Source organism: Mya arenaria, chromosome 4 (assembly GCF_026914265.1).
Source record: "Mya arenaria isolate MELC-2E11 chromosome 4, ASM2691426v1".
In the NCBI taxonomy this organism is placed as follows: Eukaryota; Metazoa; Mollusca; class Bivalvia; order Myida; family Myidae; genus Mya; species Mya arenaria.
Window position 1 is genome coordinate 34,388,765 of NC_069125.1, and position 12,126 is coordinate 34,400,890.

Genomic DNA, 12,126 nt, shown 5'->3' on the forward strand with positions numbered 1-12,126 from the left:
AATATCTGTGATATTGAAATATATTTAATTCTGAAAAAAGTCAAGGAAACTTGATAGATAAGACATGTTGTACGGTATGCTTAACGTACAATTTCCAAATTCAAAGCAGTGATATACATGTATTCACAATTCTTTTAGTACCTAGTCTGGAACTATCTATCATATGACAATCTGTAACAAAAGCAGAAACTCTCAGAGGGGTTAAGACATCTTAAATGCTAGATGGGCGGTATCAATATCACTACCAATAAGAGATGCTCTCCATGAGATTCAGAAAACTTCATCATAGAGGATAGATAATCTGTAACAAAAGCCGAAACTCTCCAAAACATTAAGATATCTTTCATTATAGAATGAAGATGAAAATCTGCAACAATTGTAAAAGCTCGCCGTGGGGTTTAGAAATCCTTTAATGAAGAAGAATGTGTTAGTTCTCCGAGAGGTTCAGGGAACTTTTATCACATAACTGGGGTAGTTTGTTAGGAAGTAGTCGTTTTCCGGAGGTTCAGGGAACTTTCATCATAGAAGACGAACAGATGCAACACTAGCAGAAACTCTCCTATAGATTAAGTATGCAACAATAGCAAAAGGTTTTGAGGGGTACATGCATCTGGCATCATACTACATAGCATATATGGACAGCCTACCACAATTAAAGAAGCTCTTTTAAGAGGTTCAGGCAATTTTCATTTTATAATATGACAGTCTGCAACAACAGCAAAAGTTTGCCGAGGGGTAAAGGAATCCTTCATAGAAGATCGATAATTCGCAAGAAATAAGAAATTATTCGGGGGTTCTTGGAACTTTCATCATAGAGGATTGCTAGTATGGAAAATAGCATAAGCGATCCGAAAGATACACATATCTTCCATCATAGAACATGGGTCATTTTACAACAATCGGAGGTTCATGCAATTTTCATTATATAAAACTATCAGCAATAGTAACAAAAGCTCTCCAAGACATACAGCTACCTTAAATAATAGCAGATGAACAATTTACAAATTTAGCAGCTCTTCGAGAGGTCCAGCCATTTTCTATTATAAAATACTGCAACAATGCAAGAAGCCCTCCGAGACGTTCAGGCAACTTTCATCATAGATGATGGACCGTCTGCAATAATATCAGACGCTCACCAAGCAGTACAACTATCTTTTATCATAGAAGCTGGTAAATCTTGTAGTAAAGACAGAAGCTCTAAAAGAGGTTAAGGCATATTCCATCTTAGAAGAGGGACAGACTGCAACAATAATAGAAGCTCCCAAAGAGGTTCAGACATCTTTTATAATAAAAGATGGATAGTCTGTAGCAAAAGCAGACGCTTCCCAGGTTAAGACATATTTGACTATAAAAAATGAAGGTAAAAAACAGCAGAAGCTCATCAAGAGGTTCATTCATATATCACCATAGTAGAAGAAAATTCAGTAAAAATTGCCCGAGAGATTCAGGAATATTTTATCACAACATACAATAATAGTAGAATCTCTATAAGAGATTCAGGCAACACATAAATATACGGTAAACTAGTTCCTTTTGCCAGTTAAGGATCTTATTCATGAATTCAATTCAACTCGGTAGAAATGTCATAAACTGCAACAAGTGGATTTTTTCTTTTTCCTTAGCTTTGTATATATTTTCCACAAATATGAATCGAAATGACAAAAATATGACCCTAAAGTTTTTTTTTATTTCAATTTAAGACTGAGATCGACTACGACCTTTATTAAAATGGGTCCCAGTCAAGAACTCCACATGTGAACACGGTCGAAAAAAAGCAAGTTAAAACAAACAGTGAAGAAACACAAACGCTAAAACACCTTACGGTTGTTATAGGATGTATTGGCATATATCATGCAAATGATGCAATATGAAAATAAGGTTCGGAAAAAACAACACTTTTGCAATGGATTACCTTTTGAACCCTGAACGTATCGATATTATATGTTCTGTTCAAATATTTTGCTCAGCTTCCACTGAGGGAAACATGATCATCTATCACTAAGACACTCACCGACAAATACTCAGCGGAAAAGTAAACCACAATGCTCTTCAATCCTATCTGGCTTTGTAGTGGTGCCAATATTTTGACATAATAATAGTTTTGTTATAACGAAAATACCAAATGTCACACAATCCAAAAATGGCGTGTGTTTTAACTTAAGGGCATTTAAAAATCAATGTTTTAATAGAACAATAATTTCTATGACCATAAATTGTATCAATAGTTTCAGGCATTTTTGTTATTAAAAGTGGCATCATATTTGAGATGTTTGTATATTTTCTATATAATTATATGTTTATAATGTAATTATTGCATCATTAGGATTATTGCATTAAGTTCGACAAGAACGCTTATTGTAATAGGAGGCAAAACTCCTTAATACTATGTCTGTTCATACAGGGTTTATCCCTCTTTGTTAATCTGTGACTCAATATTACACATAACATCCTTGAAACCGAAAGTAGTATTTTATGGAAATATTACTTTGTAAGACTTCTTTACATTCATAAGGATGACGTATATAGTTAAGAGTGTTCGTTATATTGCATATTTGATGCTATTGGCTTTAAGGTAAGTTTGGCTAAATTTCAGTTATAGTAACTTCTTGATAAAGTTTTGATTTATTTTTAACATGTACATGCAATATAAGCTCGTATTGTATATAGAAGGTAAGACCCGCGTGGTTATAATGGGATTTATTAAACCGAGCTCTCTAAAATTGATGAAAAACGAGCATTGACAACTAGCTATAAGAAAAAATTATAATGACGTCATTTTTTATATTTATTATTTAAATGTTGAAACGCATCTGCTTCTAAACTATCTGACGCATATTAATGGCAGAAGAGTTAATTGTCGTAAAAAAACATAAAACACGATTAATATCTTAACATACTTTTTAATAAAATAAATTCATAAATTCTTCAAATATTTACAAACATCTATCCATGTTTTTAATGATAGTTATGTATGTCTAGTAGTCAGACTAGCGTTTGTGATGCTGGTATAACAAAAACATGCCCTCGGAGTGCCACCTTCTTAGTATACTTGTTGGATGACAGCGAATATATGAGGGCTCCTGTGGGTTACCAATCTGAAGAAACGCCTTTCTCTGAGTATCTATGGCAACAAACAACATTGTATCAACAACAGTCATTGAAGTCATACTTTGTCCAAGAGATAAGCAAGGCATCTCTGAATCCAGTGGATTTTGGTACGGTACTCCACTTATATTGAATTTGTTATATGTATATAGTTGCAATGGACGAAGTTTTGCTCAGACATTGTAAAAACACATAGTATCTAAGCAATATAAACCATGTTCACCACGATTTAGGGTTAAAGACATCAAGCATGCCATTTATGATGTAACTCTTTGGACTATTAACTTTTGTCTCTGAAATGTTTACAATTTAAAACCGATCTGTGCTACTGTAATGTAATGAAAGAGTTCTGTCTACAGAAACAATACTTCACGGATTCACTAGTTGTTATTATTGCGACCCCGTTGCGATGACATCAGAGAAAATCATTGAATTGTCAATAATTGTCTTCGAACGTATTCGTATACATCGGACAGTAATATAAAACAATGTCTTTTTGTCCAATTCTTCTACATACATAGTCGATTGTTTAATGTTCAAACAATGAATCAGACCAGCCCATTAGCACAACACTTAAACCATATCCTGTTTAAAGGCACAAGGATCGAGGCCAAAGAAACACTAAACGAGAAACACAAAATGTCAAATGACAACAAAGACATTATAAAAAATACCGAAAGACAATATCTCAATGTTCTATACTACTGAATAGTATTATCTATTAATATACCTCAATTACACTCTTAATGCATAGTTCTCATACCGTATCTGTAGAAATCATTACTGTCAAATTTAACGTTCGGTGGATTCTAGTGATCTTGTGGATAGCCCTAGTGATTTAACTGTCACCTTTGATATCTACGCGCCTGTTAAAGCAATAGAAGTGGTGAAGCACTGAAGAAAAAAATATCTTGATTGTCTTAAGTATGGGATTTAAAACATGTGATAGAAAAATACAAAATTGACATAAAAGACAAGATATTCTCATCTTGCAATGACACTTACAAGTCGAAGGTTAATGTACATGTACTTAAAGTGTGGTGACGGAACATCTACATGCATTATGCCCTGAAAGTTGTCTTGTTTACTGTGATAAATTGATAATTGAAAGTCTTTCTTGGTTTTAAATGTCATTTTGTATTAACAACATTCTATTAATCCCCTAAAATTGTTCCGGTATGATAAAATGAATATATGATGCCTCGGTCGACAGTATTTGTCAAGATGACAATTTTACTATCACCACATCAGTCATCTACTATTTATATACTATCGTATCGTAATATTTGATTGTATTTGCAGGCGCCTATATAATTCAAGATAATTCCTACGTGTTCAACGCTGCTGAAAGTGTTGCAATCGCTGCATCAAACGCAACGGATGCAAACTTGAAAGCGTTTCTTGAGGCAAGATATGTGTCATACAAAAAGTAAGTAAAATCAATGAATGGAAGATTTATGAAGTTTAAAGACGTATAGTTTTATTCGTAGATTTTCTTTTGGATTCTTCATATCCATCTCCTGCGCTAGAATAATTCCGATAAACGATGATTTGGACAAACTGAGGATGATCTTGTGCTGATGACAATTTCAAATGTACGATGTAAGGGTTGTCTTACTACGAACGTATCCGATATTGGGGATAAATGTTTGTTTCAGTGTAAGATAGCAATATATTTCAACGAGCGAGCACCAAAAGCGAAATATTTACGTTTGGTGTTCACAAGGTGAACTATATTGCATTCCAAAACTTCTTTAATTTCATGCTGAAAATTCATCATTCAATAATTAATCTACAATTACCTGGACCGCGCCAAATTTAAGCCAAAATACATCACACCGGAAATGATACTATCTAGATAAACTTTTTGTTTTCAAACGGTGTGTTTAACAGGATATAATCAACTGTTATTATTGATAAAACCAATGAAAATATAAACTTATCAAACCGCTAGCTACAATTAAGGGAACCATTTTATTATTATTTATAATTTGCTCAACTTTAAAAGATACTTTTTCATTTTCAATTTAGGTATTATGAAGAGGCATTCCGCACTTGGCACATTGGAGATGCATCGGGGGTAAAACTGGGAAAGGAATGTGCAGATTATGTCAACCACGAGCGCAATGTAGCTCTGACCATGCCTTCTATTTACACCATTGTGTCCATGATACCTTGCGCAAAGTTGTGGCCATGGATTGGAAAACAAATCAAAGCTGATACAGTAAGAGAAGTATTTACCATGAAGGGATACTAAGTAATTGTTTTTTTTTGTGTGTGTAAAATAGCAAAATATTTCAGTTAGTAAGCATAAGAACTTAATTTCATCAATTGGCTTTGCCACTAGAAAAATAGGAAGTTTTGGAATTGACGAGATAAAAAATTAATTATTAAACTCTTATTGTTATTTCCGCTTAAGAATTGATCAGCCAAATACAGGTCAATTTAAAATAATTCTGCGTTAAACATACTGTAGAACCAATGCTTTTGGGTATATAACTTTTGCTAAGCCCTCAAACCTTAACAAAACTATTAGAATTTTTAAATCATGAATTGCTGAAAACCTGATTTAGTTAATATGGGAACACGACTTCGCCGTAGAAATTAATTTACATTTTAAAGTGTATATTAAATATAAATCCAGCCTCCATCTTGGATAGGAAAACTAAATACATAATATCTACTTATTTAAATGAAAAAATGAAAACGAACGAAAGAAAATAAAAACCCAGGTTGAACGTGTTTTTGCTTTACGCATTCAAAAGTATAGAAAAACATGTATTTACAATGAAACATTCACAGTTATTGACAATATACTATTCACAGTTTGCAAGAGTATTTCGCAAACATTCTTTCAAGGTGTCTATTAGTACCCTGTCTTGATCTTGCTACAAAATGATAAAAGTTGTTATGTAAGTGTCCTGATTAACGTCTGTGTAAATGTTTACACTCGTCGGTAGTTTCTTGAAATGAGGCTCGGCCAACATTAGGCAAATACAAACGTATATTCATATTATTTCATTTATTTTAAACTGATGTATTTTAACTCCGTCGTGAAAGCAGTAATTTTGTATGAATCACGATCGAATACATTCCTTGTATACTGTCAGAAACAGGTACAGGTTTTTATTTTGAGAAAACATTCGATTGTGCCTCTTGTGGGGCTCAAATCCACAACCTCTTTTAGTAAAAGTCGGACAAGCTTATTACTATAACATCTCGAACTCCTCTAATTTTATTTAATTCTACGATTTAGGGAAACTTCGGCGTATATACAGAATGGGTAAGAGAAAACTTCGACCCGAACAACCATGGTTCCGACAAGTATGAGACAATGATTAACAACGCGGCCGCCCAAGGACACATTGACAAATCCCAGGCACTAAAGGTGTATATGAACAGTATGATGGGGGAAGTAGAATTCTTTAATAGTATAAGCTTATACTAGGTTTATGTGTCCGTATCCTGCTACAGTGTAAAGAAAAAGAAATTTACAAGTACAAAACCCAGTGGCCTAAATTTAACCAATATTATATTTAAAGGGCAAACAAACACCAAAAAAGAGACACAACAGTTTAATACATAAATCCATAAACAACTATCACCACATCATTGTTTTTTTGTTTATGTAACCATATGTGTACGGTCAATGAAAACTGGGTGCAAGGAAACTCACGTCAGGGCTTAAGCCAGTTTGTGAGCGCTCGACGACCTCACACATGCCCCAGCATGCATCAGACAATTCATTTGCAAGGGTATTTCCTGTTTGATATTGGGAATTGTTGCGTGACTTTATTTCAAACTTTGTTTGATACGGGCCATACAAACATATATATATATAACAAAGGTCTTGGTTTGAACCGCATATTGAATTAACTATCCTTCAGTTTGAATGTATCTATCATGTTTTCCACTGCATTCAATGGTGGATAAATATTAATGTATCTTTATTTTGTTGCGTTTTCTTACACATTATCAAAATTTAAATTGAGCCACCAGCACCATTGACAAATCTATCACCAACAGCCCAATCATCATCATCATCATCATCATCATCATCATCATCATCATCGTCAACAAATTAAAGCGAAAGCCATCTGGATTATGATCAGGGTTCATATATCAATAAGACACTCGAACGATGATAATTTGTGCTAGAAAAGTAATCCAAAATGCTCACGAAGCCTATCGGATTTTTTGGTTGCTAATATTTTGACAAATTATGTTTTTTTTCCAAAAATAATTACAAAATGACCAATTTGTTTACATTTTCTGTAAATACGATGTACTTATTGAATTATTAAGAATAGTGCAGTTAGTTCAGTGCTTATTGTAATAAGAGGAATAACCCCTTAATACTTTGTTTCATGTCTGCTTATACACGGTTTACCTCTCTTTCTCTCTTTGTTGATCAACAGAGCCATGAACAGCTATAAAACTGTGAATCAACATCACAGGAAATATCCTTTAAACCGGAAGAATAATTTTACATTTACATTTTAATTTTTAAGACTTCATTCATAACGAGGACAACAGTGGCTTAGAATGTACGTTATATTACGTTATATATTATTTGATGATGTTGACTTTACGCTAAGTTTGTCTATATTTCACTTATTGTTCACGCTTGATAACTTTTTTGTTTTATTGTAAATGCATGCCATATATGAACGTATTGTATATGCATGGTTACTCAATACGGTATTTATTAAACGAGCTTTCTAAAATTGTCAAAAAACGAGCATTGGCGACTAGGTATATATTATCTAAAACATTTTTATCACAAATATAAACACAACATGTAATCCATTATATGATGAAAGCTGTTTTAGTCTAGTAGTCAAAGTAGCGTTAACGATGCTGGTGCAACAAGGAGAAGCCGTCGAAGACCACCAACTTAATCAACTTGTTGAAGGGCCTCTGTGGGTCACCAAAAGGAGGAAGACCTTTATCCGAGTATCTATAGCAGCAAATTACATTATAAGAAATGCACCTTTGAATCCAGTCGGTTTAAGTAAATTATTCTCCACTGAATTTGAATATTTTTTCTCTTCCATGTCAATCACTCGTGGTAAGATAAGGATAAAATTCCGTTCCGTTCATTGTAAAACACTTTATGACTTTAGTTACATGCGACGAATAATTGCTGAGAAAAATATGATGAACGATGTTGATATTTTGACTATTAATGTTGGTTCGTGTACTGCAATCAACGGTGCTTTAGATATTTCAAAAAAGAGTTTTGTTTATAAAAGTGACTCACAGATCCACCACTTTGTGTCCGTTTCTATGGAATCAGGACAGCCCATTGAATTGTCAATATTTTTTCGTAGGTATTATTAGGAATTTTCCATGAAATCAAACAATGTTTTCATGTCCTATGCTTCTGCAAATTACAATACGGCATAATCATAGTAAAAGGCCGGAAACGTAACAGTTAATCAAGAACCTGCTGGAAAGCACAATGATCGAGGCCAAACAAACAATCTATATATCTATGTTCAATGCAGCTGAATAGTTTTATATAACACCATATAGTAATATCTTATTGTCTTTCATGGAACCGTTATAATTCAAGATAATTCCAACAAGTTCAATGCTTAAAACATTGCCATCGCTGCACCAAGTGCAACAGATGCAGGGTTAAAAGCATTTTTTTAAGCAAGATATCAGACTATCAGTCATACAAATGGTAGGCATATCATCCAATCATTTTTAAAGATTAATGGCATATTGTTCAATTCGTAGTAGAATTTTGTTTTAGATTCTACAAATCCATCTGCTGTGCTAAAATGATTGGGAAAAACGGTGATTTGGACAAAATGAGGATAATCTCGAGATGACGACAATAATTAGAGTATCATATTATAGTATCGTACATTTCTAGGCGGTGCGATAGACATTCCCGACCCGAGGACACGTGCGAAACGGTACGGAAGACAACGATTTCAAGGGCCGGGAAAATACCGAATAAATAAACAGGGTTGTCCAACTGCAACATTATCATTTATCAGAGGTTTGATAATGATAAATCCAACGAATATCACCATCACGCTGGTGAACGAGAATGTACTACAAGCGTTAATTAATAAGCGATTATTCTAGATAATTAAAATGCTCGCTATATTCTGGGAGTAGGATTACATACTTGTACATGTATTATTGGTCCAAGCTATATTTAAATAAAACACTTTATAGATATGTATATTTTTCAAAACGTTTAGAGACACTTTTGTTTATTTTAAATTTCAATTAAGGTATTATGAAGATGCCTTCCGAACTTGGCACATTGAATATGTATCTGGGGTAAAACTGGGAAAGAACTGTGCAGATTATGTCAACCATGAACACGATACAGCTTTAACCAAGCCTTCCATTGTATACATGATGCCTTGCGCAACGTTGTGGCCATGGCTTAGAAAACAAATCAAAGGCAGATACAATTAGATAAGTATGTTTCAATAAATAGAGGATTATTGTTAATTTCTGAGTAAGATAACTATATATTAAGTATATTTATTATAACGTTTCGTTAGGTAGGATTTTGGCCAGGTAATGAAAAGGCCAGGATGCTGCAGAAAAGGGACAGGGTGCTAAGGGGAATAAAGGCACATGCTTGAATCTTGAATTTCACAGAGAATGTTAGAAATTGTGTTAATTGATGTAAATATTTCGTTTCAACTGCCTAAGTGTCAAGTTTGTAATTTATAACGACATTTTAAGTTTTAACAAAGAAAGAAATATTTAGTTATCTTAATTATCTAATGCTGTAAAAGGCAATAGTGTGAACATGCTGGTCTCCAGAAGGGCAGAAGAGTCCTTCAAAAAAGGAGCAGAACCCTTTAGCTTAACCTCTAAGTTAGCATCAAAACTTATAATTCATCAATTGGCTTTGTGAAATAGTAAGTTCCGGTTTTTCACGAGATCAACTGTCTTTGTGAAATAGTCAGTTCGGTTTTGCACGAGATGACAAATTAATAACTAAATCTTTTTTGTTGAAATGACGCCTTAGAATTAATCAGCCACTTACAATTGATTTCAATATTATTCTGCATTAAACGGTAGAAATAATGCTTTTGGTTATCATTCGAACGTTAACTAATTGGGTTGAACATCGAATAAATTGCATTGTTCTAAACCTGACTAAGTTCATATGAAAACACTACTTCAACGTACAAGTAAACGTTAAGATTGAAAATCAATTTTCAATGTAAATTGCGCCTCCATCTTGGTTAGGAAAATATACGAAAATACGTTTTTAATCAAATCTGCCATAAAATATCAGAAATATTGAAAAATAGTTAATTCTGCAAATGCCAAAATACTTTGAAATTTGATAAAAAAGACATGTTGTACGGTATGCTTAAAACGTACAATTCCTAAATTCAAAGCAGTGATATACATGTATTTACAATATAAAATTCACAGTTATTTACAATGTAATCTTCACAGTTTGCTCTTGTATTACGTAAACGTTCTTTCAAGGTATGTATTAGTACCTTGTCTGGAACTAACTAACATATGATATAAAATGTTATGTACGTGTCTATAAATATGTTTTCACTCCTCGGTAGTTTATTATAATGAGGTTAGGCCAACCCTATGCAAATACATACGCAGTTTATATTCATATTAATCCATTTAGTTTAAACTAATTTATTTTAACAAGAACACGAAAACAGCTTATTTATACGATCGAATACAATCCTTGGGTACTGTTCAGAATTTTCGAACCCAACGACAATGGTTCCGAGACAATGATCAACAACGCTGCTGCCCAAGGACATTATTGACAACTCAGAGACCTATAAGGTGCACATGAATATTATGATATGACAAGCAATTGAACCTACAGCGACAAAGCTCACTAGCCTACACTTAACCAATAACCTGTAATATGCCAAATAAACACCAAATAAGAGACTTGACGCTACAAGACAACACTCTTTACTTTCACTTTCACCATATCTTTGGTGAATGTAAAGTTAATCATTTTTGAACTGTCATTGAAAACTATGTTTGTCGGAATTCATGTGGGAATTCGAATCTGTTTGTGAGTGTTGCTCAACCTCGAATTTGTCCCATTATAGGTCGCCACTTGTTGTCTGTGTATTTAGTTGTTAAACAAGGTTGAATACTGACCTTTAAGAGCGATACCCTGCGATTTCTTAAGAAAATAAGTTTAAATTCAAGGATTCTTATTGATGCTTCCGGTATATAATTGGGAACAAATGCATGGCGACGAGTTTTGTTTTCGAACGGAATTTGAAATAATAAACACTTTTAAACCTGATTACGTTCATATCATTTTCTCGTAGAAGTAAATGTACATCCTGAAAGTTTATTTCGACTGTAACACTAGCCCCCATCATGGACGGGAAAATACAAATAATGATACTAATTAGAAAGATTTCATAAAAATGGTCATGACAATATTAGAATATCTGTTCTTGATTTTTTCAAATTCCTATGAAAATGTTAAAAATGAAAGGTTGTTGTTTAATGCAGAAGATACAAACACACTTGTTTACCCACTCCCAGCACATATATACGTGCATTTACAAAATGATATTCACAGTTTGCTTCGATATTACGTAAACCTTCGGTCAAGGTATTTTATTAGTACTTTTTTTTCTGGAATTTGCTAAACTATGACAAATATGTTATGTAAGATACCTGATGAACGTCTGTGTTTATATATCGATCAGTCGTCGGTAGTTCGAATGAGGCAAACACTAAGCAAATACATAGTGACTATTCAATCTATTTATTTTAAGCAATTTTATATAACCTTGACCTTGAAAACGTTTCTTTATTTACATATACTTTTCGAAGATGTTAAACCTCAGTTTTGACATAGATGTAAGACCAATCAAATATTGTATTCAATGAATTATGCCGAAGAAATAAAGGAAATGAAACGTTTTGTTTTGATTATCATTAAGTCGGCCTATATGAGGGACAGATAAAATGAAGTTTTTAAATGAAATTTTCTTGATACTTACTTCTTATTGCTTTTGT

General features: G+C 33.2%; 1 protein-coding gene across 2 annotated transcripts; it reads left to right on the forward strand.

Moving 5' to 3' along the window:
* The first annotated feature begins 2,417 nt into the window (after positions 1 to 2,417).
* Positions 2,418 to 7,050, forward strand: LOC128230373 (uncharacterized). 2 transcript variants are annotated; one of them, XM_052942584.1, is made up of 5 exons: positions 2,418 to 2,572; positions 2,980 to 3,215; positions 4,408 to 4,534; positions 5,137 to 5,329; positions 6,362 to 7,050. In XM_052942584.1, the coding sequence occupies exons 1-5, from the start codon at positions 2,514 to 2,516 to the stop codon at positions 6,551 to 6,553; spliced, it is 807 nt and encodes a 268-aa protein (XP_052798544.1). In that variant the 5' UTR covers positions 2,418 to 2,513; the 3' UTR covers positions 6,554 to 7,050. The 2 variants fall into 2 exon arrangements, with proteins under 2 accessions (XP_052798544.1, XP_052798545.1); XM_052942585.1 differs by having other exon boundaries at positions 2,983 to 3,215.
* The last annotated feature ends 5,076 nt before the right edge of the window (positions 7,051 to 12,126 follow it).

Excerpts from the sequence above, each read along its gene's own strand:
- LOC128230373 (XM_052942584.1), top strand. The coding sequence starts at position 2,514 with ATGACGTATATAGTTAAGAGTGTTCGTTATATTGCATATTTGATGCTA. Across the intron at positions 4,535-5,136 it reads AGATATGTGTCATACAAAAA|GTATTATGAAGAGGCATTCC; the intron begins GTAAGTAAAATC and ends TTTTCAATTTAG. Across the intron at positions 5,330-6,361 it reads AACAAATCAAAGCTGATACA|GGAAACTTCGGCGTATATAC; the intron begins GTAAGAGAAGTA and ends TCTACGATTTAG.